The sequence below is a fragment of the Pan troglodytes genome, chromosome 13, assembly GCF_028858775.2.
Source record: "Pan troglodytes isolate AG18354 chromosome 13, NHGRI_mPanTro3-v2.0_pri, whole genome shotgun sequence".
Taxonomy (NCBI): Eukaryota; Metazoa; Chordata; class Mammalia; order Primates; family Hominidae; genus Pan; species Pan troglodytes.
This window is the reverse complement of record NC_072411.2, coordinates 75,271,504-75,299,494: the sequence shown is the minus strand read 5'-3', so window position 1 is coordinate 75,299,494 and position 27,991 is coordinate 75,271,504. Positions and strand designations below refer to the sequence as shown.

The window sequence follows — 27,991 nt, the reverse complement described above, 5'->3', positions numbered from 1 at the left end:
TTCTTTCTCATTTTTAAAAAACCACTTTATTGAGATATGACTGATATATGAAAAGCTCTACCTATTTAATGTATATAACCTGATGAGTTTGGAGATACATATATAAGACAGAGTAGGGACGGGGCTCAACCCTACCCTCCCAACTAGTATATTTTTTTCCATACATCCTCACTGACCGTGAGAACTTGTAAACTGTGTGACGAAACTGAGAAGCAGCATTCCACCATCAATCTCTAGGGAGTTAACCCTGTCACCCGCATGCACACAAAACCAAGAAAATGACCCATCCTAACCTCTTGCCTCATTATACTACTAAAATCCCCGCCCCAGGAGCTTATCTGCCATTTTTTGATCATGCGATGCATGTATTAACATGATTTCTCACTTCGCCTGCACACTCTGCTCTGTCCTGCACATGTAATGACTTTTGCTTACCTCATGCTTATTCATGTCACCCTTCTTAAAACACTGCAAGACCTGCCCTCAGAGAGCCAGTCAGAGAACTCTTGCTCCCATGCTGTCTCCCTTGGGCTTGAGCACAGGCCCCAGTAAAGCCTTGTCTGGGAAACTTTCTCACCCTCATGTTAATTTCTGTTGCATGAGAACTCAAGAACAGGTAGGTAACGTATGCACCTATGAGACCATCACCACAACCTATGCCATAAACATTTATCTATCACCTCCAAAAGTTTCCTCCTGCCCTCTTATTTATTGTTATTATTTTTATAAGAATGCTTAACATGAGATCAAATTTGCAAATTTTAAGTATATAACAACCTGCTGTTAATTGTAGATACTATGCTGTACAGTAGATCTCTAGAACTTATTCATCTTAGATACTTAGGCACACAAATTCATGTGTGCATACATGTATGTTTTTCTCTCAAAAAATAGTTGATCATGGAAATAAACTTCCTACACTTAATTTTTAATAAACGCAAGATATATCAAAGTAAAGTGCTGCTTTCTGCTCTTCTGAAATTTCCAAAAAGTGTTGGCTTTATACTTACAAAATCCTTTTCTTTGTGCCCTGTTATTTTATTCATGTTTATCTATCCATTTATAAAGATTGCACAATAGGGAAAAAAAAAAGCCCTATTTAACAGTTTTTGATATTTATAGTGCTCTGAGAAAGGGCCTGGAGATTCATCTAAGTTTATTAAAAGCAACATTTTATAAGCAATGTAATAAGGACTTAAAAGCACAATACAAGTGGGAAGCATTTGTAAAAAGCCGAATTTTTAACCTATAGATGACATGGCTGGAAAAGCAGAACTATTGATTGAATTTCTTCCACTGCGGAGTGGGAGAAGAGGCCAGGTGTTAACAATGGCAAGGGTGGAAGGCAGGAGAGGGAGTTGGCTGGGCAGGAAAGTCCTCTATTGATAAGCTTCCACTTTGTGGGCATCAGTAATTCTGCTTCTACCTCTTCCAAAGGTTCCTCTCATTTACTCTTCCTGCTTTTCTTGCCCCTTTGAAATAGGAAATTGGAAGTGATGGTCATCTGGGAAGCAGTGGCTCCAGTCTGGAAGCCTGGTCTTTATTTAAGGACCCACTCATAGGTAGCCGGCGTGTTCGGAGAGTTGGGAGGGGCAGCGTGCTGTTTCCGTTACTTTTCCCCTAACCTCAGTCTCTTATCTATGTCAGGTTATCAGTTTAGACCCATGGGAACCCAGCTTCAATCAGGTTTCCTTTGCCTTATTGGGGAGAGGAGGAAATAAGGACGCAAGGAACAAAGTCTGTGACGGTTGAGCATTTGTAAGGAATGGACGACTCCCCAAAGAGTTCCTTCCTAATTCTGCTTTTGAATTTTTATGACACACGAAGTCTCAAAAAGATCTTGGTGAGAAAACTGCTGGGTGATTTGATAGTTTATCTCTTGGCAATTTGAGAATCAGTATTCCTGCATGGTGAGCTGATAAGAGATATAATAATAAAATCTAGGCAGCCGAATATTTTAATAAAAAGGGGTGGTTGCCACCCTGGGGAGCGCATGAAGTCGCCTGAGATTCTGGAAGCCGCTTTCCTTTTGTGCCAAGTCAAAGGCCTTAGGTTGTAAAACACAGGGCACTTTGATTGCAAAAACAAAAATAGTGGTAATGTAGAATTAACTGACCCCCAAATGCCTTTTCATTACCAATATCCTTATTTTGGAGGACAATGGTATCTTCCAAAATGAGGCAGTGTGACACAGTAGTTAGACCCTTAGACTGAATTTGCCCCTTACTAGGTTGGAGCCTCTGGTGAGGAGTTTCACCTCTGTGCCTCAGTTTCCTCGTGAAGAGGATGATACAGAGATAATGTTCCCTGTCATGTGGAGTTGAAACAATTACACAAATACGCCCTTTGCAAAGTGCTCACCAGAAGTACGAAGGAATAATAATTATCCCTAGCATGGGAAACATTCAAGCAGAGAAAGACACAATTTCTGCCAGTTTGATTGTCGTAACTTCCAGGTTGTCTCCACATATGATGTCATCTAAATTAGTATTATTATTTGAGATGAGTCTTGCTCTGTTGCCCAGGCTGGAGTGCAGTGGTGCGATCCTGGCTCACTGCAACCTTGCCTCCTGGGTTTAAGCGATTCTTCTGCCCCAGCCTCCTAAGTAGCTGGGACTACAGGCGCAGGCCACCACACCCAGCTAATTTTTATACTTTTAGTAGAGATGGGGTTTCACCATGTTGGCCAGGCTGGCCTCGAACTCCTAACCTCAAGTGATCTGCCCGTCTTGGCCTCCCAAAGTGCTGGGATTACAGGCATGAGCCACTGTGTCTGGTCTATGTCATTTAAATTAATAATTAACTTTACTATTTAGGAGCAGGTCAAGTAAATGGGGGTAAAACCTGTTTCGCTTATTAATTTAAATTGCCAGTGAAGCCTTTGGTCTAATCATGATGTTTTCCCTGCTAGGTTGTTTCAGAAAAAGCACATTTCACTTGTGGGAGAATTCTTGTAAGCATCAGTGGGGCTGGAGCCTGGTCAGGTCCTGGCTCTTTGGAGGGATGTGGCTGTGAAGACTAAGCGCATGGGCAAGATGGCCCTGCAGCCACTCCTGATTATGATAGCAGGGCAGGCACTCAAACACAGATCACCTTCCAGGGTTCTGCAGATCAACCTCGCTTTGTGCCATCATCCATCTGCTTGTAAAATGAAGCTAAGAGAAATAACTTAATCTGAATTCTTAGGACAAAGGTGGACAGGGTTTTTCCTTTACCTATTTGTGTATAAGGTAATATTTTCCTGGCTTGCTCTTAGTAGGCTTCAAGTTGTGGAAATGACATAATTTTAAGGGGTAGTTAGTGGGTGGTCCTTCTCAAATGCAAAGGGAAAATGTAGCTACTATTTTCATGATAAAGTCACTGTCATACCTTATTCTCAATGGCTGCCATTACAACACATTTTTCATTTTACTTATAAAAGAAAAGGTGAAATCCAGCAAATGCCTCTGCTATGCTCCTAGGTTGGAGAGAACTTGCAAAGCTCCAATTTTCTCTTGGAAAGCTTATTCCGGTCATGGAGGTGGGGGTGGACTTAAAGGCTTCACCTTTCCCATGAAGAGGGGTTTCTGAGAACTTGGTTAATTGGGATGTGGAGGAAGCCTTTTTTTCTTGGGTTCTATCTTTAAGGCCCAAGGCAACAAGGTTTTCGTGTGGGGAACTGAAATTTCAATTCAAAGCACATTAATCAGAAAATATTTCATAATGCTGAGACATAGGCTGGCATAGCTGGTATAATTTAGAACAGGACAGTAATTTATTCTAGGACTGTTTTATATAGGTTTACAGATGGCTTAAATGCTGTGGGTCAGGTGTGAGATCTAGCACATATTTACTACAAAGACAATAATAAAGATGTAATTTCTGGTCTTAGCTCTGTCCTTGCCTCATCCCAGGCAAGTCATACACTTTCTCTTGTTATCTCTTTCTGAATCAGCAACGATGATACTATGAGTTATGCATCTCACCCAAATGCTAACGGGATAAAGGAGATGACATTTATTGAATACCTGAGCTCTTTAGAAATGTATTATCTAAGCAAAAGCTTTAAGCATTATATTCAGGAAATTATTCTGCAACTGCCCACCAACCTCTTCAAGCCCCAATAAAATACTCATGGTTCCAAAAAAGCTTTTCCTGGTGAACCTCACCCATTCCAGTCACTTCTTTATACTTTTAGCACCTTAGCATCATATTCACATTGTATATTTCACTTTTGATCCACCACTTTATAACATCATCTCTCTAGTTGCCCACACTAGAAACCTCAGCACCCTCCTGGGCCCTCCCTCCCACTTGCTGCGTCTCCAGCTAGTGACACAATCTAATTCCGTTTCAGTGTGTCCTGGGACCCATGGCACTGTCACAGGCTCAGCGCTTTGACATTTTTCACCTGGTTGTCTGCACTGCCCACTCACAGATCTTTCTCACTCTAGCCTGGCGGCCCCTTTCCAATTCATCCTTCTCTGTGCTTCTGAAAGATCTGTTAAAAACATAAATCTGGGCCGGGCGCAGTGGCTCACGCCTGTAATCCCAGCACTTTGGGAGGCCGAGGCGGGCGGATCACGAGGTCGGGAGATCGAGACCATCCTGGCTAACACGGTGAAACCCCGTCTCTACTAAAAATACAAAAGATTAGCCCGGCGTGGTGGCGGGAGGCTGTAGTTGTAGTCCCAGCTACTCGGGAGGCTGAGGCAGGAAAATGGCGTGAACCCGGGAGGCGGAGCTTGCAGTGAGCCGAGATAGCGCCACTGCACTCTGGCCTGGGCGACAGAGCGAGATTCCGTCTCAAAAAAACAAACAAAAAAACATAAATCTGATCCTATCTGCTCTCTTCTTAAAATCCTTAAAACTCCTTGGCTTAGCACATAAGACAGTGCTTTTTCTGGTCGCCAGCCCCCTTTCTGGGCACTCCCTTTGGCATCCCCCTGTTCCATGGTAAGTCTTTCTAGAGGGAGGATGCTTGAGTTGAGTCGTGAAGTCCCCTCAAAATTATTCCAAGAAAGAGCTCCCTGTGTTTTCCTGGCTTCACGCTTTTGAGCTTTTGCACACATGGTTTCTTCTGCCTTCAAAGTCCTCTCCTTACCTAGTCATTCTTAGTGGCTTTAACATTTGAGCTTAAGCAACACTTCTACCAAGAAGACTTCAAGGACCCTCCCTCACCCCTTTCCCATCTGTTGTAGATCCTCATCCAGTGAACTCCCGTGGAACCACGTAAATGGCTTTGTAAAAACTCATCATTCTGTACCATAGCGTTTTGTGGATTTTGTCTATTGCTTATGACAAGCTGTAGGTTCTGTAAAGGCTGGGATTGTACTTTTTGATTTTGTATCAAAATCTAGCATCTACCTTAGAGCCAGGCACAAAGTAGGTCCTCAGTAAATGCCTGCCAAATGAATAGATAAAATTATTACTCTGGGCTGGGCGCGGTGGCTCATGCCTGTAATCCCAGCACTTTGGGAGGTCGAGCCGGGTGGATCACGAGGTCAGGAGCTCGAGACCAGCCTGACCAACATGGTGAAACCCTGTCTGTACTGAAAATACAAAAATTAGCCGGGTGTGGTGGTGTGCCCCTATAATCCCAGCTACTCAGGAGGCTGAGGCAGGAGAATTGCTTGAACCCGGGAGGCGGAGGTTGCAGTGAGCCGAGATTGCACCACTGCACTCCAGCCTGGGCAACAGAGTGAGACTCTGTCTTTAAAAAAAAAAAAATTACTCTGGATGAGTGACCAAGGAACAGCAGAGGATCAAAACCTGCAGCACTGCAGCAACTTTAGGGCTTGTAGATAATCTATGACTCAAGAAGTCTACATCATTATTACCAAAAACAGACCATTGTATTCAGTTTCAAATATTATCCATAGCTCCTTATTTTTACTAAAAAATAGATTTTTCAGTTTTCCATATTAATAAATTATTTCTTTTTTAATTGAAAATATTTTCTTGGCCAGGCGCAGTTGCTCACGCCTGTAATCCCAGCACTTTGGGAGGCCAAGGTGGGCGGATCACCTGAGGTCGGGAGTTTGAGACCAGCCTGGCCAACATGGAGAAACCCTGTCTCTACTAAAAATACAAAATTAGCTGGGTGTGGTGCACGCGACTGTAATCCCAGGTACTTCTGAGGCAGGAGAATCACTTGAACCAGGGAGTCGGAGGTTGCAGTGAGCCGAGATCGTGCCATTGTACTCCATCCTGGGCAACAAGAGCAAAACTCCGTCTCAAAAAAAAAAAAAAAAAAAAAAAAAAAAAATTTTTCTTGGTTGAGATCTCTCTTCACAAGTCTTTTCCAAGGAAATTTTTTCTCTCTTCTTTTACCACCTACAAGCCATAACAAAGCTTAAAGATAACTCATAAATTCAATGTCATGGAATCAAGAAAACCAGAAAAGGCAATTGAAATGTGCAATTTGTTTACCATCAGATGAGCTTAGGGGTGGCCACAGCTGCAGAATCTCAGGGTTAGAAGTGCTTCTGATACTGTTGGAGACAGAAGAACTTACTTTCCTGTCCCCTTTCTGTAGCTCCTTCTAACAACAGGAATGAATAGACAGTGATCCATTCACAGAGAGAAAACTATTCTTATGTAAGAAACCTGGATCCAGAGCAGCTCTCACTCAACCAAAGTCTGTGGCCGAAACAAGGGAGGTAAAGATTTTCATTCAGCAGGTAAAGAGATAACTGCAGTGGTGCAGGCAAGACACATTCTTGCATAGATGTCTAGAAAGGGCATCTTTAAAAAAAAAACTTAATGTTTTTGGGTATATACTAGGTGTATATATTTTGGGGGTACATGTGATTTTTTTTTTTTTTTTTTTTTTGAGATGATGTCTCACTCTTGCCCAGGCTAGAGTGCAGTGGCACAGTTTTGGCTCACTGCAGGCTTGACCTCCTGAGCTCAAGTGATCCTTCCCACTTTAGCCTTTCCAAGTAGCCAGGACTACAGGCTTACACCACTACACCCAGCTACTTTTTGTATTTTTTGTAGCGATGGGATTCCACCGTGTTGCCCAGGCTGGTCTCGAACTCCTAGGCTCAAGCGATCCACCAGCCTCAGCCTCCCAAAGTGCTGGGACTACAGGTGTGATTCACTGCGCCCAGTCTTTGTGATGCTTTGATACAAGCATATAATATGTAATAATCACATTAGGATAACTGAGGGCATCCATTACCTCATTTCTTTGTGTTACGGACATCCCAGTTCCACTCTTTTAATTATTTAAAAACATATAATTATTGTTGACTGTAGTCACCCCGTTGTGCTATCAAATAATAGATCTTATTCATTCTGTCTATGTTTTCACCCATTAACCATCCCAGCATCCTCTTGCTCTCCCCTGCTATGCTTCCAAGCCTCTGGTAATCATCATTCTACTATCTCCATGAGTTCAAGTGTTTTAATTTTTAGCTTCCGTCTTTCTGCGACTGGCTTATTTCACTTAACATAATATCCTCCGGTTCCATCCATATTGTTGCAAATGACAAGATTTCATTCTATTTGGGAACAGTATGCCATTGTGTATATGTACCATGTTTTCTTTATTCATCTGTTGATGGGCACTTAGGTTTGCTTCCAAATGTTGGATTTTGTGCACAGTGCTGCAATAAACATAGGAGTACAGATATCTCTTCAATACATTGATTTCCATTCTTTTGGTTATATACCTAGAATGGGATTGCTGGATCATTTACATTCCCACCAACAGTGTACGAAGGTTCTCCTTTCTCCACATCCTCACCAGCATTCGTTATCGCCTGTCTTTTGGATATAAGCCATTCTAAGTGGGGTGAGATGATATCTCATTGTGGTTTTGATTTGCATTTCTCTCATAATTAGTGACGCTGAGCCATTTTCCATATACCTGTTGGCCATTTGTATGTCTTCTTTTGAGAAATCCCTATGCAGATCTTTTGCCCATTTTTAACTGGATTATTAGAAAAAGCATCTTTGGAAGGCCCAGGAAAAACTCAACCCCTCACAACAATTTCCAATCATTCCCAGGCACTGGTTCCCAGGAATGGCCTGGAGCAAGCATGGTTTCACTCAGGAAAGGCCAGGGCCAGCTGAGCCTACCAGAGCAATCGGTAGGCTCACACAGCTTGTGAGCTGTATTTATAAGGTCCCTTGGCTTCCCTCAAGGGAAGGCTTCCACATTATGAGTAGTTAAGAACTTGGGTTCTGAGACCAGAGCAACCTGCATTCAAATCTTTATTCTGCTATTTGCTAGCCATGTAACCCTTGGGCAAGTTATTTAACCTGTCCGAGCCTCAGTTTCCTCATTTGCAAAATGGGGGAAAGTAGTTTTCACACTTCAGTACTGTATGCCTGGTACACAATAAGTGGTCAGTTAACAGAAGTTATCATTATTATCATTAGCTATTTATAGTAATCAAAAGTAACACAAACCTACTATAATTCTAATTCACAGGCTACCTAGGCCAAATAATTTTTCCAGACTTTCAAAATGACATAAACTGAGAGGCTTATTGAAGAAGTGTTGCTCAAATGCCCTGCCACCCTATTTAGAGCTGATAATTTGGGTCTCCACATGGCCTACAGTTTCATTCTTAGTTTTTATTCTCGGTATTATAAAGCTGCTTTCTCTTATGAATCAGCAGGAAGCTGTGACATGAGTGGTATACACAGTCTGGTATCCACGGCCCCCCTTCCCTGTCCATGCTTTACTGTGAGTTATCCTGATGTTTGGGTGGCCTCACATGGGCGTCTTCAGCTGACTGAGAAAGTAAGATTCCTAGACTGGATTACAGAGGCAGCTGGCAGCCTTTCAGCTAAATTCTATTTTATAAAGTCTATAAATTTACTCAAAATCCAGTTACCAGCTGGTAGGGGGTGTATAAAACCATGGAGTTACGGAAGAGAAAAAAGAGTAGTTCGATTGAGATTTATCCAAAGGATTTAAAATGTGATTTACCTGTGGGCCAGTTCCTGGTTTCAAGTGAAAACCAAAAACCAGTTCCAGGTTCACTATTTTTTCCTCGTTTTCTTCAGGTTCACCTCCTGAGTCCTAAAACAGGAAACCAAGCACCAATTATTCTAGATGTTGTTTTTACTTTTCATGTAAAGAAGATGATATCTTGGCACTAGTTTTTTTTTTTTTTTTCTATTCTAATCTATTAACTTTTGGTTATTTTGGATTAAGCTACAAATTCTAATTACATCAACCAACAGAAATGACATATTATGCCTTTCAGGACTTTGCCAAATGATTTATTTCATGCAGTTCAAATTGAATGTCACTGTCTTACATTTATCACAGTGCATCTTGCATTGTGCAATTTTACCCTAGAAATGCACTTAGCACCTCGAGATGCATTGTGAGATTTCAACTTTAGAGGTTCACAATACCCAGGGCATTTACAAGCTATTCCCAAAGAGGGATTACGCAGTGGATGGAGGATGCAAATGTGGATGGAGGATGAAGCAGAGGAACAAAACGAGTCTTTGAGGGCTTAGAGATGAAAAACTATAGCTGTTAGTGAATAAGTAAAGTTCTGTGTATGAATTGCAAGTATTTGCTGATTTTAAACGAAGTATGCCATATTCCTTTAAACTAGATGCGAAATGTTAAGTATACTAATATGTTATTCAAATAGTAAACCTCCCATCCCCTATGAAAGTTGATGATCGAGCGCTCCAGGGTATGAATTCTCTCAGTGACTTACATGTTGAAAAGTATCCAGGGCCAGGTGGGAGGCCACAGGACCTCACCTACAATGTTGGCACTTACAACTCCTAGCCACTAAAGTAAGGTGTGTTGTTCTTATCATGAACGAATTGTTAATATTTCAACTTGTGGGGAACAAGGGTGTTCAATTTATACACATCCCTTGCTTCAAAGGGCCTTTTGTTAGACAGATATGATGAAATTTCACTTCAAACAACCATTACCGACATTGGCAAATTTAGGTGTGGATGCAGCAGGTGCATGTGTCAATAAAGGTAGCATTAGTGTCGGTAAGAAAAACCTTACTTACCTTAATTAGTGGTGGGAAGTGAAACAAATTTATGTAATCATGGGTTAATTTCTCAATGGCTGACTGTAAAAAAAATCATATGACTTTATTAATGATCCAATAATACCAAGAGAAGATTAAAATCATGGGGTACAAACAAAAACATTCCTTATTTACCTAGTTCATAAAATATCTTGGGGGCATTTATATCCAACGTCTATTTAGAATAAATCTCATTGTCCAAAGCAGTGTAGGTGGTTTGTAATTATTTAAAGGACCAGAAATTTTTAAAAATTATTTTTTATTTTGGAGACCAGGTCTCATTCTGTCATGCAGGCTGGAGTGCAGTAATGCTATCATAACTCACCACAGCCTTGAACTCCTGAGCTCAAGAGATTCTTCCATCTCAGCCTCCCAAGTGGCTGGGACTCAGGCACACACCACCACACCCAGCTAATTTATTTTATTTTTTGTAGAGATGGGGTCTTACTCTGTTGCCCAGGCTGGTCTTGAAATCTTGGCCTCCTGCCTTGGCCTCTCAAAGTGCTCAGATTACAGGGATGAGGCCAAGAAAGAAGACATTTTAAAGATGTTGAACCTCAGACTAAGCAATAAATAAAACAATTTTTCAAACGCCGGCAGAGTATAGTACTGAGAAGTGGATGTTCTATTGTACAGAATGCAGGTGCCACTCTGAATAACAGTGAGCAAAGCAGCACGGCACATAACACCAGACTTTCAGGAAGGCTAGAATCTCACTAAAAGGTTGATTGCATTATAAGAACATTTCTTTGGATATGTGTCCAACATCCCCTCTGCCAATGAAACACAAATCTGAAAGGAAAGGAAGACAATTTAAATGATGATTTTTTGGATACTCAGCAGGCACAGTTCAGATTTTCTAAGAACTGATTGCAGAGAGAGTAAAAAAGTACCAACCTGAGAAAATTAGATGCATTTTATTTTAAAGCAAAAGAAAAACTGTTGACAGCTGACAATGTAATGAACACTTATTGGGTGTTCAGTCCTACTTCTTACACTCTACTCCTCCACACGAGGGCTTGCAGGCTCAGAGAAGAAGGGAGCCATGGTCAGGCTTAAAGGGAGGGACAAACACAAAGGAAAAGAATGGGTGGGGGCCGCGTGCGGTGGCTCACATCTGTAATCTCAGCACTTTGGGATGCTGAGGTGGGCGGATCATGAGGTCAGAAGTTCGAGACCAGCCTGACCAACATGGTGAAGCCCTGTCTCTACTAAAAATACAAAAATTAGCCAGGTGTGGTGTAGCCTGCGCCTATAATTCCAGCTACTCAGGAGGCTGAGGCAGGAGAATCGCTTGAATCCGGGAGGCGGAGGTTGCAGTGAGCCAAGATCGCACCACTGCACTTCAGCCTGGGCGGCACAGTGAGACTCCAGCTCAAAAAAAAAAAAAAAAAAGGTGGATATACTGCTCCACTGTCCAGTTTGATCACCTACCATTTAAGGACTGAGACTCTTGGAGAAAGTACACAACAATTGTGCCTTCCTCAGTGAAAGCGCAAAGAATAAAGGATGCATTCTTACCATCAGGCTGTGTGTGAGAAACACTTCTGACAAGGACCAGGAGGACTCCTCCAGTGTGGAGCTACTCATCCCCAAAGGCCCAGCTTGGAGCATTACTTATCTTAATTGAGTCTGTGCAGGGCCCTCCTAGAGTAAGTGCACATGACCCTTTCCCTTTATCTTTCCCTCTCATATAAACTTGTTGGAAATCCCCATGCTCTGGCTGAGTTTAGTGGTCACCTGTTGGCTGAGCCCCCACTGGGTAGCCATTCTTACATACAGCCCCAGCCTTGGCAGTAAGGGGGAGGGGTCCGCATTCCACACTTTGGAGACTGCCCCTCTGTGAATGACTGTCTTTAGAATGACTGAGTGCAGACTCACTCAGGAGTTTGAGGGCAGTGTTAGGTCCCCCAACAGATGCAGGCTACTCCTTCATTTGGAGCTCTGGGCAGACCCTCTGCAGAGGTCATAAAAAGAGGACATTACACTGACTCCACTCTAGTGGGTCAAATAATTTTTTTTTTTTACTTTTAAGTGGCTGCTTCCAACAGGGCTTTTTCTCTCTGCATGTTCCTTGGCTTCTCTGCAAGCTTAGACCCCTGTCCCCTGTCCCTGCCTTTTTTTTTTTTTTTTTAGACAGGGTCTCACTCTATTGCCCAGGCTGTAGTGCAGTGGTGCAATCATAGTTCATGGCAGCCTCAACCTCTTGGGCTCAAGCGATCCTCCCACCTCAACCTCCCAGGTAGCTGGGACCACCACAGGCGTGCACCACATGCCTGGCTAGTTTTTGCATTTTTTGCAGAGGCAAGGTTTCGCCATGTTGCCCAGCCTGGTCTTGAACTCCTGGTTTCAAGTGAGTTGCCCACCTTGACCTCCCAAAGTGCTGGGATTGCAGGCTTGAGCCACGGTGCCTGGCCCTGAGACCCTTTCGACCACCGATTCTATCTTAAAGCTTTTCCAACGTTTGACTTTTGTAACAGCATTCTCTCCTTATTTCCTACTTTGTGGACAGATATTCCTGTCTTCCTCTTCACTTTCCTGGCCACACACATCCTTTCTGCCAAAGACAGAAAGCTTCCTAGCTGGAAGAAGACTACTCTTGGGCAGGGTGTAGAGGTGCCTGTGCTTTCCTTTGCTTTATTATTATTTTTTAATGAGGTCAAATTCACATACCACAAAATTAACCATTTTAAAGTGGGCAATTGAATGGCATTTAGCACATTCACGATGTTGTGCAACCAGTACCTCTATCTAGTTCCAAAACATTTTCATCACCCCCAAAGGGGGCTCTACTCCCATTAGGCAGTCAAGAACCCTTGCCTCCTCCCCCTAGCAGCTGGCAATCACTGATTGCTTTCTGTCTCTCTGGATTCGCCTATTCAGGATGTCTCATACAATATGTGACCTTTGTGTCTGGCTTCTTTCATTTAGCATCATGTTCAAGGCTCATCCATGCTGCCGCACATATCAGTGTGGAGTCCTAATAAGTAAGCAACAACGAGGAGGGGGTCCCAGGTGGGGGATAACAGTTGTTCTGAGAGACGGCTAATCACAGACAATCACAACAACCTGTTCCCAAATACCTCATTCTGCAAGTAACTCCAGCAGCATGACCTTGTCTGCACACCCTATCTGCACGTAGCCCCTCCAGTATGATCCCATAAAACTTCCCTCAAGCCCCTGCCTCTTGGCAGACAGCCCCTTCTCTGCTGTGCTGCCCATTGCACCCTTGCAACGCATCTTCATACTTTCTCTAATAAATCTGCCTTTCTTTACCTACGACTGTCTTGGTAAATTCTTTTACTGCCTGCGACAGCGGCCCCAGCCAGTCTGTCCACAACAATCAATACTTCATTGTGCTTTCCTTCTTGAGCCTGAGAACAGCCCTCTTACCTGTGACATCTTCCCCTTCTCTCCATTCGCATTTTTGCTACACTGCAGTGCTTATTATTCTCCACATTTATACCCTCCTGTTTTTTCAAAACCCAGCCTTGCCTTTTTAATACATTTTGAAACTTCCAGAAGCAAAGTGTAAACATGTCAATTCTCAATACTCCCGACAGCTGGTCAAATTCCAGCTCTTTCCCCCCAGCCTGAAGTTGTAAGCTGTCCAGGATCTGGCCCCACCTTCCTTCCACTTCAGGTGCCATGCGTTCTACTCATCACCCGTGTTCTGCAGACGGAGCTGCTTATGCTACTTAGGTCGGGACTCGTCTTTTCTGTTCCTCCACATTCTCTTCCATTTCTCTTAACTCTTTGTTCTCTCTGTCTAGATTAATGTTCCTTCCTTTCCTGGTCTACATTCCAAAATCTGTCATTCCTCCAAGATCCGGCTCAAGGGCCACCCAGTCTGTGAAGTTTACCCTCTCCATCTCCCACCATGGCCTCTCCCAAGTCCGGGTAATGAATTGGTCCTTTCCTCCCAATTGCCAAGGAGATGCTGTGTGCACGTTTAATCTTTTCTCTGAGATGTAAATTCCTTAACCACAGGTTTCTTTGAATCTTCATAGGCCCAGTCTCACAATTAGTAGACATTCACTGAATTTTTTGAACAATAAACAGTAAGTCTGGACTTCGCTTGCCTAAATGATACCGCTCAGCATGAAAGGGGTACTTAGGTTATCCAGGGCCACCCTTGGAAAGATGTAAATCACTGAGGGCTTCTGGTGAGATATCCCAGCTCACCACCCTTCCTCCGAACTGATCCTTAAGGAATACTGGGCCTTTTCAAAGATGGCAGGTGGGAAGGGGAGGTGGGAGCATCTTATTTGGCATCTGCCAAATAGGACAAGATTTACAAAATTTCTTTTTTGGAGCTCTGAAACATCTCTGTACTGCAGAAAATACTTTTTCCTACTGTGGCCCACCTAAGCCAGCATAGCTTTTAGGATGGACTTGCCCACACCCAGAGGCTGGGATTACATTCTTTGCCAGCCTTTGGGAAATATGCTATGCATGAGTTTTCCTGCCCTTCCTCTAAGAGGGAGAAGACAGCAAGGTCCTCTTTCTGTTGTGGAAGTGGTCTCTGGTGGGTGAGTGCCAAGCTGTTACTGTTACGCAAAGGGTGCTGAGAGTCTGTAAGGATGTTTCTTCCTGGACCTAGGGTCCACAGAATGAAATGAATGGGCTCTCTTTGGGCCTTAATGGAGATTTCTCTAGAAAGGTCAGTGTGGGTAGCTCTGAGGTAGGGACTAGTTGGCGTGTTGGTAGAGCCTTTGTGAAGGTGTGGATTTGGACAGGAGGCTGCCTTTTCTAAATTTTCTCCTTTATTCTGTTTCTCTTCTTTCTAACCTATACACACTCGTCCATCTACCCACACCGGAATGGGGGGTGGGTTTGGGGAGCAAACCTGATTTTATTCTAAGATCTCTCTTGAAACAAGATTAGTCACAATGACCACACAGATGCCAGCAATTCTTACTCAGTTTAAGTTGCTAAATTGAAAAAACAAAAACAAACAAAAAACAACCATGACCACGACCACCACAACGAACACAGAGGTTTAGCTTTGAAACTACTTAACAGTTAAGTTTTGGGGGAAATGTTAGAACTTCCTGAGTAAGTGGGGATTAAAACACATACATGGTGGTGTCTGTTCCAGGTCATAATGACAAAAATTACAAATGCCTTTAGGTTACTGCATTGGCTTAGGTTTCCCTTTGGCCATGCAGAAATTCTGGGGTCCTTAGGGATTCCTGATGGATTTTTGTCCTCTCTAGAATTAAACTGAGTCACCTCCTGCTATTCTGGGTGGATGGCTGTTTTCCAGGCACCACACTGCCTTTGTGGTATTTCTTACAGCTGTCATTTACCATTATCGCATAAGCAGTATCTGTTTTCTCCACCAGATTAGAGACTTCCTGAGGGCAGGGGGGTGATATTCAGGTTATCTCCCTGTGACTCCTACTACACCATGTATGCACCTTTTTGCTGTTTGGATTATGAGGAAGGAATAGGGGTGCCTGGGGGCAGCTGCTGATTATCAACTTGTGTAAGCATTTCAGCACAGTAATGACCAGCATAGCACTGTTTCCATCTGCAGCCCCTAACACGTGATCTGCTGCATAGTAGGTGCTCAATAAAGATTTGTTGATGGAGGCCAGGCCTGGTGGCTCACGCCTGTAATCCCAGCACTTTGGGAGGCTGAGGCAGGTGGATCATTTGAGGTCAGGAGTTGGAGACCAGCCAGGAAAACATGGTGAAGCCCCATCTCTACTAAAAATACAAAAATTAGCTGGGTGTGGTGGCACGCTTCTGTAATCCCAGCTACTTGGGAGGCTGAGGCAGGAGAATCGCTTGAACCCAGGAGGCGGAGGGTGCAACGAGCCAAGATTGTGCCTTTGCACTCCAGCCTGGGCAACAGAGCAAGACTCTGCCTCAAAAAAAACCAAACAAACAAAAAAAGGGTTTGCTGATGGAATGTTGTCCCTTTCTCAGGTACCTTGAAGTGAATGATATGCCCCTTGGAGACAATGCCCATGTCTTTCAGGTCTTCTTCCTCCAGCAGCAGCAGCCGCTTCCCTGTAATGTTGTTTTCTTTAAACAAGCTTGCATATACACTCATCTCTGCTGAAGAGTCACCTGAAGGAAGTGATTAGAAAGCAGAATAAAGTTAGATGAAATCACATCCAAAACAAAGTTAACTCCATGACTGAAGAAGGTAACTTATTCCACTTGCCTTTTCTGACGAGCTGCTGAACCCAACAATACTGTGAAAGAGAGGACACATACGGTTTTGAAGATTCACACATGGTCAGTGGCCAGTCTTCACAGTAAACATAGAGTTTTCAATAGATCAAAATAACTTTAATTCCTGGCTCAACCACAAAGGTAAAATAGAAGACTTTCTCTTTGTAGTTTTAAAACCTCAAGCTTTCAAATGGGAGATATCCCTCTCTTCGGGGGTCTTGGACAGTTAAAAGACCGTTGGTTTTCCTCCTTCTTTGGGAGATATTTTTAAATCCTTTCAAGAGGGTTCTTACTTATAGTGATTTTTCCATTTATGTGCCAGTGGTCCCCTGGATTGCTGAGGGGCACCAGTTTACTCAGGAATTGTATGAGTTCCAGGGACCACACAGCAGTGGACAGAGCAACAGACAGAAGGAATCTTTTGTTCTAGGCCAGGTCATGAAGTAGCCACGTGGCCCCAGCCAAGTCAAAGTGTGGAGCTTCCTATGTAGAATGAGGAGATTGGACCCAGTGACCCTTAGTCCCTGTATATCACAGGGTCTGGGTTTACTGGTGGCCTCTCACAGTACCTTAGTGAGGAGAGAAGGATGGGAGGCCAGACTCAGTCCCTGTGATTCTCTGGGGAGCCCTCAACTCTGGAATTTTATTTAAGTGGCCTGGAAGCCACTCAGCCTCAGAGCAAAGACTAAAAATAGCTGTTAGAACTCAGTGATTTTTCAAAATTTTCTTTTCAAATGACAGGGGAAACTTTGCAGCTAGGGATAAAGAGATTATATCCAGGCTTGTGAATAAAGGAGACCCTGAGTCCTCTTTCCTTGTTAAGCAAGGCTGGCAGGAAAGTGAGACTCACTGGGGCTCAGTGAATGGGAAAAAATAGTGGCAACTGGTGCCAAGTTTCCTTACCCTACGGAAGCCAAAGAGGTTAGCTAATGTTGAAAGCAGGTGCACTTCAAAAGAATACAAAGGGCAGAGAGGGAAATGCCTGGGCCCAAAACCAGGTTGAGCTAGGTAAACAGATCTTTTGAGGAGTTTCCAGTAGCTAGTCTGCACTTTGTGGCACCTGGTCTGTTCCCTGGGCTGGAGCCCAAACCCACTAAGGCTGGCATTACATCTTTTGTTTTTTTCACTTTCATTTAGTGATACCCTGAGCTTGTTAAATAGACCTGGATAGCATAAGTCCCTGAGTTTTATAGAACTTAAAAAAATTTTTTTTTTTTGAGATGAAGCCTTGCTCTGTTGCCCAGGCTGGAATACAGTGGTGTGATCTCAGCTCACTGCAACCTCCACCTTCCATGTTCAAGCGATTCTCTTGCCTCAGTCTCCCAAGTAGCTGGGATTATAGGCATGTGCCACCACACCTGGCTGATTTTTGTATTTTTAGTAGAGATGGGGTTTCACCATGTTGGCCAGGCTGGTCTCGAACTCCTGACCTCAAGTGATCCTCCTGCCTCAGCCTCCCAAAGTGCTGGGATTACAGGCCACCGTGCCCAACCTAGTCTCTGAGTTTTCACATCAGGAATTTTCATACCTGTTTTGTCACTAAAAAAATAGATATGGTGATGTAACAGACTAAGTTGGATTGTTTCTCAGGGTTTCTATCAAGAATGCAGAGTGCAGGACTTCTTTTGGACTTCAACAGTCTGAGTGCAGCCTCTCAAAAGCACAGGGCTTCTCTGGCTAAAGCTACAGAGAATGTCTGGGCGTGCTTGTGTCTATTCCCACTTGGGAGGCCAGAATAAGGCTGGCAAATATGATGCCTCACTTTCAAACAGGCCTGAGGTGGAAGGAAAGCCAGTTCAGCGGTGTACCAGCCCAGCACTGCCTTGACCAGATCCTCCTCTACCATGGCTCGAGGCCACCCCTGTTCTTGTAAAAAGATTTAAGATCACTTTTTTTTCAAGTATGTTCATTTGTTTTCCCGAGCTGCCACTTTAATTTCCTCATGGGTATTTGTTACTGTATTCTGGAATACTTTCAGAGCAATTTAGGAAGGTAGAACCCACTTAGAAGATTTGCAGAGATACTTGCTTTACTCTTGAGGCTTTATTTTCAATCATTATTGCATTAAAAACAGAAAAAAAGGCCAGGCGCAGTGGCTCACACCTATAATCCCAGCACTTTGGGAGGCCGAGGCGGGCACATCACTTGAGGTCAGGAGTTCGAGACCAGCCTGGCCAACATGGTGAAACGCCATCTCTACTAAAAATACAAAAATTAGCCAGGCATGCTGGTGGGAACCTATAGTCTTAGCTACTCAGGAGGCTGAGGCAGGAGAATCGCTTGAACCTCAGGAGGTGGAGGTTGCAGTGAGCTGAGATCGCACCACTGCACTCCAGCCTGGGAGACAGAGCGAGAAAAGAATTTGTCAACTTCTCCTAGTTAGACTTTCCTAAGGCCCAATCTCTTCCCCTAAAAACTTAGGGAAAAATTTATGAAATACCTGCTCAAGTCAAATAAGGCATGAATACAAAGAGCTTACCACATCGTCTTCTGTCCATGCACCAATCTCAAAGGAAGGCAGCAGCTGCATGGGAAATATGCATGAAATGAAAAAAAAAAAGTAATATTATCATTGTCTTTTTGGTTCATCCTCTTGTCTCACTCTTTCAGCTCTCAGCTGCTGCTCTGGCTTGGTTCCTCCTGCAGGTTGGGTTGAATGGAAAACAGTTTTCCTGACCTTAAGAGGCAGTTCTCAGTGCTCCAGTAATGTTCACCAATCTCTCAGTAACAATTCATGTACTTTGGGAGCTGTTTCATATTCCTTTGTTGGTACCTGGTTTTTACATCCCACAATCAGGCCTCAGCAGTCAAGGAATTTCTGACATTTTCTCAGAGACCTAGAGTCTTCCTCAGAGTCTCAGCCAACATGAGGACTGTTGGATTATTAATGAAAATTCCAAAGCAACCACTTAGTAACCAGATCATGTATTATGCCTATTCTCAAGGGGGAATTTCTAAGTGTTTAAAGATCTCATTTGCACAATATTTTAAAAACCAAATGTTAGCACCCACGGATGAAGAAGGACATGGGAAATTGGTACGGTCCTAAGAAACCCAGGCTGCAGAGTTGCTCTAACTAAAACAGATTAAAATACCTCCCTGTGAGGTTCACAAGTACAAATGAAGATGCCTCCAGAGGACTTCGGCCTGCACCATTTTCAGAGCCAAAGAACTAATTACTGTCTTCAATATATGCCCCATGGCCATCTAAATAATAAATGCTTACATAATTTTTAGAAGTCTGTGTGTCCTATAAGTCAAATTAGAGTTTGGTACAGCTATTAGCTTTAAATAGCCTAACTTGCCCCCCAAAAATGAATTGCTTATGAGATAATATGGCAAAACGTCACTCATCTTCTGTTACAAATATTTTCTTGTGAGTGAGTTTCAAAAAAAAGAAGTTGAGTTTGGTGGCTTTTACTGTTAGTATAAAAATCATAGGGTAGGTGAGTTAACCTTTCTAACTTACAGGTATTTTGTACCCACATGCTCAAAATTCTGCTAGGAAAGGCACAGCCCCTGCCTTCAAGGAGCTTTCAATTTAACTGGGGCTAATACAGTTATAAATTATACCTGGGGGAGTCCAAGGTCACCTGAATCTCGGTTTACTTAATGCCTAACATAGTGCCTGGCATACGGTATCTGGTAAATTTTTGTTGAGTCATTTTAAAGAATGAATAAAATTAAAGGGTGCATTTACTGGAATGCTAAGTTCTCTGGTATAGAGTTCAATGTCTATGGGTATACCATAGACGGATGTATTCACAAAGGGATTCATAAAATAAGATGGGAGAATGGAGGGCAGCACGGCTTGAGCTGGGTCCTGTAGGGCAAGAAGAGAGGTGATTCCGGGTAAAGAGAAGCAACAAGGCAAAACCTGGCATGGCGGGAGAGGGAGGGACAGGAGGGAAGGATGGGAATGGAAGGCAGTGAGTTCATGTTGGAGGAAAAAGGGTAAATGAGGCAGACAGGGTGGGAAGGCAAGCGGAAAAACCCACTAGCTGAAATGGATATGAATGTTTAGGTTTGAGTATTTATAGACAAGTTGTCAGGACATAAAGTACACACTGAAATCGATCCTGTTCTGCGTATACTCTGCTACCTGCATGTGCTTCCCTTCCCTCCAGGGTTGCCCTTGCCTCCTCGGAAACACTTGAGGTGGGTAGGAGTCATCACACACATTCACTTGCTTTAATAATGGGGAAAGGAGAAAGACTTGAGGAACAGAATCTAAAGCTGAACTGGATCAAAGAAAAATAGGTGACAATTTTGTCTCTTCACAGGGCAGCTGGACACAGCTGCAGAATCATGCCATTCCCTTCTCCCATCACAGAAGCAAATGTGAAATACGAAACTTTTTTGGTTCGTTCAAGAAACAACAGTCTGAGTTACAGAAATACTTTCCTGCATCAAGGCTCACCTTTATAGAAATTGAGTTGGGGGGAGGGGATGTGTAGTGTTATTTTTATAAAATTCCTAAATGTTGTACTAAACAAAATTGAGAAAGTATTTTTTTGAATAGAATAGAAGTTGTAAATGAAATAACTAATCACAACCAGAATCTTTGGTTTTAATGTTGAAAGGAGAGGGGGTTGGTTGCACACTGAGGATGGTTCTCCAATACGATGCCTAGGGAAACGCACTGGCTTCAGCTGGACGCTCACTCCAGCAGGATTCTTTGCACAATGCTAGCAAAGATCAGTGAGAGGAAGGCTGGAGCCAGGCACTGCTTCATGACGGTTTGAATTTGGCAAGACGGGGGATAAGAGTTAATGATCTCCAGCCACAGAGTGGCTTACCATTTCCTTTATGTTTTCTGTACCTTGTTAACATATCAGTGTATCTGCTGTAGGATGAGTTCTAAGCCTTTCTTTCTTTAGGGAATAAAAAAAAAATCCACCCCATGACTGTCCCATCACTTTACAAATTTATTATTTACACTCCCACTGACTTTAGGAGAGAAAAGCTAACACTTGTGTGCATGTGTGTGACAACGATTCCTTCAAAGGATGTTGGGAATCCAATCTAACAGGGATCTTATAGACACAGCAACACATAACAAAGGGATTTACTGTCAAAACGTTTATTGCAAAATGGAGTCTTAGAACAAAGGAAAGCAAAGAAAAGTTCACATCAAAATGAAATGTATGACACCAACTTGGATTTCTGAATACACTGTGGACTTTGTGCTGGAATATCAAATTCCAACTATAAAATCAGTAACTGAAATAGTCTTACCACACGAGTAAAATTTAATCTTCCATACAAACATTATACAAGATATTTGGCATAGGACTTGCTCAGAATAACATTGCAATAGAAGAATTGAGAAAAAGTTTTTGTTAAAAAAACAATAAAGTGATAATGCCATCTATTCAAAGCTCACACTCAAAGAATATAAATATTTTCTATTATTTAGTACAAAAATTTTAAGAGTGCAAAAGCAATATGTGCAGTGTATCATATCTGACATTAAAAGACATACTATTCTGCACACAATATAAAATAATTAATGTAGGTGCTTGGAACTCTAGTTTTGAAGTAAATAATCACATGCCAGAAAGCTCCTCACAGGCAACAGAGTGCAAACAAAGGTGGAGTCTGAGAAAACACGGCTAGTCTTCTAGATTTCCTGATGGATACTCATTTTTCATCATAGAAATGCTGTATCTAGAGCTGTCAGGCTATGCTACAATCGAGAGGAGAGAATAGATTTTTATGTCTGGCGATGCTTAACACCTAAACAGGAAAACAGTCTTACTCAAAAGCAGCAAAAGGTGCCTGATTATAGAAAATTTATGCTCTGTTATATATATGGTATGATGAAACTCTGCTACTTTCAACAGGCTGCAATAAGTCTAGTACAATAATTTTTTAAAGTATTAATATTTAACTCAGAATAAGTTTTAAAACTGTCTTTCATAAAACTCTTACCATTCCAATGAAAACTCTGAAAAATAAAGTTGTACGCACAGTAATTCCGGGAGGTCATTCTGGATCACTCCTAAACCCTCCCCCGACCCCTAATTCCTTGATTTTTAATGGGGATCAAGTTTGACTACCTTAGCTAGTGTTTAAAAGTCTAACAAATTCACTGCGCGTTAAAAATCACTGGTTAAAAACCCACCCTCAACATTTCCAGAGCACCAAAAACAGTGAGCTGTAGGCTTTCAACGTCTTTTCACTGGTTATGTAAAATAGTAAAATATAATTTTGCTTTCAAAAATGAGTAGAAAAAGGAGGCTTTAAATTAACCTATAGAATTGTAGCTATCTCAATGAGTTTTTTTTTCTTTTTCTTTTTTTTTAATTGTGGAATCAGTGTAATGGGAAAGTGACCTGCCCTGGTGCATTTGGCTGTTTCATCAAGTTGCCACCAGCATTTCTAAGGAGAAAGAAACCATTTTTAGGGAAATGGTGATTTAAGATAAAGCCACGAAACTCACAAAATTCAGGTCGTATGCTGCTGTAATTCTAAAAATACATTTTGTTTTGACTTGGGTAATTTTGTTCAGGAGAAAAATAATTAGAGACGAAACTCTAAAGCTTCTGGATTTGATAAGTTTGTCAGTGGGGAAGGGACAATGCTACTGGGTTTTGTTTTGTTTTGTTTTGTTTTTTGAGATGAAGTCTCACTCTGTCATCCAGGCTGGAGTGTAGTGGTGCAATCTCAGCTCACTGCAACCTCTGCCTCCCGGGTTCAAGTGATTCTCCTGCCTCAGCCTCCCTAGTAGCTGGGGTTACTGGCATGTGACACCACACCCAGCCAATTTTTGTATTTTTAGTAGCAACAGGGTTTCACCATGTTGGCCAGGCTGGTCTCGAACCCCTGACATCAGGTGATCCGCCCACCTTGGCCTCCCAAAGTGCTGGGATTACAGGCGTGAGCCACCGCGCCCTGCCCCTTTTGGATGGAAGACTTTACTGAGCACACTGTCCCTGGCATTCATAATGTTACTATTCCTGGCACTGGGCAGCAAATGCCACCCCAGTTGCTGTGACAACCAAAAATGTGCCCTAGCCCCAACACTCTCAGACACCATTCGGTGACAGCACTGCCCCAGCTGAGAATGACTAGGAGGGTCTCATCAAATTCTACAAGATAACTTTATGAATTAAGAAAAAAAGATGAAAGGTGAGACATTTTCAGTTGCATGTCTCTGATAATTATTCCCACAACTGAGAGATTCAATTATCATTTTGAATGTTTACATTTCTCACTGTTTCTTTTAACCTTCTCTAAATGTACATTTTTGTAAATCAAGTAATTGGAACTAAATCCAACACTGATAATTGCCATTTCAAACACTGATCTGAAAAGTGAATTAGAAGCTGTACAATATCGTCATTAGAAATTCTGCATATGGCTAATAAATATTCCTTTTAAAATTAATAGAGTCTAAAGTCTTCCAAATGATCTTTACAGATAGAGTGGGACACTATAAAATTCTGATTATATGATTTAGATTTTAGGGATGTTTTAACATTTTCAAACCACTAGAAGGACATTGGGAACAGAAAGTAATAGAGCCAACGTCACGTGGTAATGATCAATAGTCCAGTTCTAGGAGGAGAACAATTTTAAGCTCTTCACTGAGGCCAATTCTGCTGTATTCTAATTCCTTGTAGGTTCTTGGTGGTAGAGTAATGAGCTATGACCATCTCTGGAATACTGGTGAGGAAAATGGCAGCAGTAAAGAAATGAGGAAAATATTACCTAATTAATGATAAAGTTAGGTCCAGTACAGAGTCCTGTTATTTTTCTCTTTGGCCCTATTTGGCTGCTTTTATTAATGCATCAGAACTTTATGTATAATCATATGGATTTATATGTAAATTAAGAAAAAATGTCCATTTCATTCAGTTCATATGTTCTAAACGTATTGCTGATCATTCTTAAATGAGACTCAAGGTTTACATTCTTACATAAAGTGCAGGGATCCCGAAGTTAGCCCCAAAGATCCCCTTGCCTTTTTCAGCCTTGCTCAAATGTTACCTTATCAGTGGGGCCTTTCCTGACCACACTTTAAAAACCTCAACACCCACCCATGGGCCTTGTCCTCCTTCCCGGCTTCATTTTTTGGCATATACTTATCAAATGTGAACATATGATGCATTTGCTTTATTTATCATCAATCTTCACTCACTGGCATGTAAGCTCTGTGAGTGCAAAGATTTTCATGTAGCTATATTCCAGAACAGTGTCTGGCACAGAGAAGGAGCTCTATGAATATGTGTTGAATGAATGACTATCTTTGCCTTGTAAACCCCATGCTATTGGCTCTCTCTTCAGGTGGCTGACCACTGCACCCCAGGGCATGCTGGAAAGACAGGAGTCCCAAGCCCTCCCTTCTGCTCCACTCCAAGCTTTTCTGCTTGGGTGCATTGACTCAAGTCAGGTAGTACTTCTCTATGTCTGAGCACAGACAGGCTGTGTTCATGTATTTGCACATATGTGTGAATAGACAGAGAAACTAGTAGCATGGGTATGTGGGGGAATCCATCTTTTAGGGAGAGATTTATCTACTGTTTTTGTGTTTGGTCTCACCTCAGACCAGGTTAAGCTGGCCAGGGCTCATAGTTTTCAAAGAGCAACAGAAAAAATCTGTTTAGCTTACATTCTAAGCATGTTCTCTTTATCTTTCCTGAAAGCTATCCACTTTTAATTTCATCTCATACTACAGAGAAAATATTATTTGAAACTGATAGTTTTCCAGAAGGTTACTGAAATCACTTATTTTTCAGTGTCTTCACTGGCACCATTCATAGTAGCTAACATTAGCCACTTTCCGTGGGCCTGGCGCTGTGTTACAGTGCTTTACGTATATTCTTTCTTTTAATCCGCACAATGATCCTTTCAAGTAGGTACTGTTGTTATTCCCACGCTGAAGATCAGCAAACAGACGCACAAAGATAAAATAATTTTCCCAAGGTTGTCAAGCAACTGAGCCCAGGATTCTGAGTGACAGTCAGACTCTGATCCCTTTCTTCATCACTATGCCACCTAGACTGCTGTACACCTCACACCCAGAACTTTCTACTAGTTATTTCTCCCCAAATGAAGCTGGCACAGCATACTGATCATTATGTGGTATTTTTCACCTCTCAAGGGGCATTAGAAACATGTCATGCTTCAAATTCCAAGAGGCTTTTAATGATCAAATATAGTTAGAAATACTGTTAGATCATATCTATGATGATGTCCTTTCTTTAAACTTCCATAAAAAGACCCACCAAAAATATTTTGGTTTAACAGTCAAATAATGACACTCCTTTCTAATTTAGTTTGAAAAAAGTCTTAGTTCTTTTGCCTCATATATATAATTCAAAGTGTTTTATAATTTAAACAAGCTTTGACAAATAGGTGATAACATTCTGAGAATATCCTTGGCTAGCCAGGTTTTCAGAGCAGTGCCTGTATCTACTTCTAAAACACCAACATTATTAAGCAGGGTTAAAACAAAAAACAACCCTGGTAGGCTAAACTTGATATGGAAAGGACCTGTGCTTTTGCCTAAGTGAGGATAACTTATCTTTACTATTTCTTTTATAATATTTAATTTCCTCTTTAAAATAGCTGAGCATATGCTTAGAATCCTGGATTATTATGCCCCTCTAAAAAACAAACCACCACGCATACCCCACTTGCTGGAAAATACAGGAGAGGCATGAACTCACCCCCCTGGAAGCATCCCCTTAAGACCACCTCTTTCTCTTTGTATAAAGCACAAGCACAGCCTTAAATGACAGTGTGTTGTTAAGAAGCTTCCATGGCCAGCAGTGGTATGAAAGTTTGCAACATCTGCTGTTGGTTTCAAATCAGGGTATTTTTCCTTCAAATACATTACTGAGAACACTGCTCAGGCTCTACTTTGAGCAGCTGTGCTCTTTAGTACTAAAAATTCTCAGCACTTAGGTATTTCTGAAGAGCATTTTGTTATAACCTTCTTAGATCATCTCAGTATTGTTGTTGTTGGATTTTGTACTATCAATTCTTTCTTTTTTTTTGTTTTTTGAGACAGGATCTTGTTCTCTTGCCCAGGCTAGAGTGCAGTGGTGCCATCGTGGCTCACTGCAGCCCTGACTGATTGCTAGGTCTCAAGCAATCCTCCTGCCTTGGCCTCCCAAGTATCTGGGACTACAGGTGTGTGCTACCATGCCAGCTAGTTTTTTAATTATTAGTAGAGACGAGGTCTTACTATGTTGCTCAGGCCAACCATTTCTGATATTACAGTGTATTGCTATAAGAAAAAAAAAGTATGTCACAGAATTACTACGTGTCAAAGAACAATTAGGAGTTAAGAGTGTTCAAAATGTAAGTTTTTAAAAATGATTTGAATAAAGGAAATAAAGTCAAATACAAACTAAAAAGTATTCATTAAAAGAAAAAGCCAGAATGTCACAACTTTAAAAGTCCTATATTGTATATAGGATCACAAATTTCTATAATCAGGCACCACATTTGCTGATTCATAAATATACTTCTTTGGCTTAATTCTCCCCCCATTTTTCTGTAAGCAAAAATAAATCAAAAGTAGAATTGATAAGAAATTACGGTCATGTAAATGTGATTGGCCTAAAAATGCAGTGCTTGGCTTTCTGCCTCCTTACTGTTTTTGTACAGACTGAGATAAACAAGTTACTTTTGTGTTTTCCAAACATTTGTGATTTTATTACTTTGCTTTCTGCTTTCATTCACTATTATCCATGTCATTATCCTCCTCCTCACCGTCATCATCATCATCATCGTCACCTTCTGACAAGTCAAAATCACTGAACCCCAGAGCCATGTTGACTTTCTTCCCCCTTCTCTTAGATGTGGTTTTGGAAGAATTCTGCTTGGCTTGCATGTTTATCTGCATCCCAGAATGCATCACAGCTCCTGCTTTGTTCATTGAGAAGATATCCCCAAAGCCCATCAGCATCATGGCCTGCAGACTTGGGTTCATGCCATGGCCCTCCCCGTTACTTGTTGCTGTGATCTGACATGACATCTCTGCACTGTTTGACTCCTCTGTTTTAGATTCAAAGTAAGACTCCTCAGACATTCTTGCAGCAAGAGGCAAGAGAAGCTATCAAAAGGGAAGAAAGGACAGAAGTAAAAAGAGAAATTAGGACCAATTTAAATCAGGAAAATAGATACCACAAAATTAGTTGGCACTACACAGGAGGTAAATGATTAGTGAAATAAATGAATGTAGGGAATTATGTGAGAATTTATTTAATGGCAGATTTGGCTCCAGCATATTTGCCATAATTTATGAATGACAGGATAAATCACAACCAAAAGTTTGCAAAGCACCACAGCAAGCCAAATTTCAAATGGAAAAGAAGTTGCAAGTTTTAAGCCCTCATTTTGCTTAAAACAAAATAGTTTCTAGGATTTATCTTGACTTTTCCCAATTTCACTTTCATATGGAAACATTTAGTTGACCATTATATTTTAAAAAAAATAAATTAAGCAGAGATTAAATCTCAAATGAAAAATTAAGAAACTTTGTACCCAAAAGAAAAGCTTAGAGGAAGCACAAAAAACAGTTCAGCAGTCTATACAGTTCTAGGGAAATGTGGGTTATTAACTCCCTTTTTATCTGGATTAGTACTCTGAATATACACTAAAAATTAGTCTAGAATTCACTTGCTTCCACTTATTTATTTATTGTAGCCAGAACTGATGTAATACTATTTATTCAAATTATTAAATAATTCACTTGTGAACAAATTCTAGATTCTGTCTCACATTTAAGTTAGACTAAGTATGTAAACACATGAAAACTGGGAAGAAAGGAAAAT

General features: G+C 41.7%; 1 protein-coding gene and 1 long non-coding RNA gene across 6 annotated transcripts in view; one reads left to right on the top strand and one right to left on the bottom strand.

Moving 5' to 3' along the window:
• MAP3K20 (mitogen-activated protein kinase kinase kinase 20) overlaps positions 1 to 27,991 on the bottom strand; it is a 191,822-nt gene that overhangs the window by 19,015 nt on the left and 144,816 nt on the right. For 3 of the 5 annotated variants that reach the window (XM_003309428.7, XM_016950051.4, XM_016950052.4), the window contains 5 exons: positions 18,679 to 18,723; positions 16,189 to 16,219; positions 15,952 to 16,091; positions 9,990 to 10,052; positions 8,927 to 9,019 (listed from right to left, as the gene is read on the bottom strand). In XM_003309428.7, the coding sequence (XP_003309476.3) occupies positions 8,927 to 9,019; positions 9,990 to 10,052; positions 15,952 to 16,091; positions 16,189 to 16,219; positions 18,679 to 18,723 (372 nt within the window). Of the gene's footprint in view, positions 1 to 8,926; positions 9,020 to 9,989; positions 10,053 to 15,951; positions 16,092 to 16,188; positions 16,220 to 18,678; positions 18,724 to 21,266; positions 27,271 to 27,991 lie in introns of those variants that run through there. The other 2 variants (XM_016950053.4, XM_054679948.2) reach the window with 2 other exon arrangements.
• The window catches only part of LOC129143420 (uncharacterized), an 84,768-nt gene that overhangs the window by 33,355 nt on the left and 23,422 nt on the right, over positions 1 to 27,991 (top strand). The window lies entirely within an intron of this gene.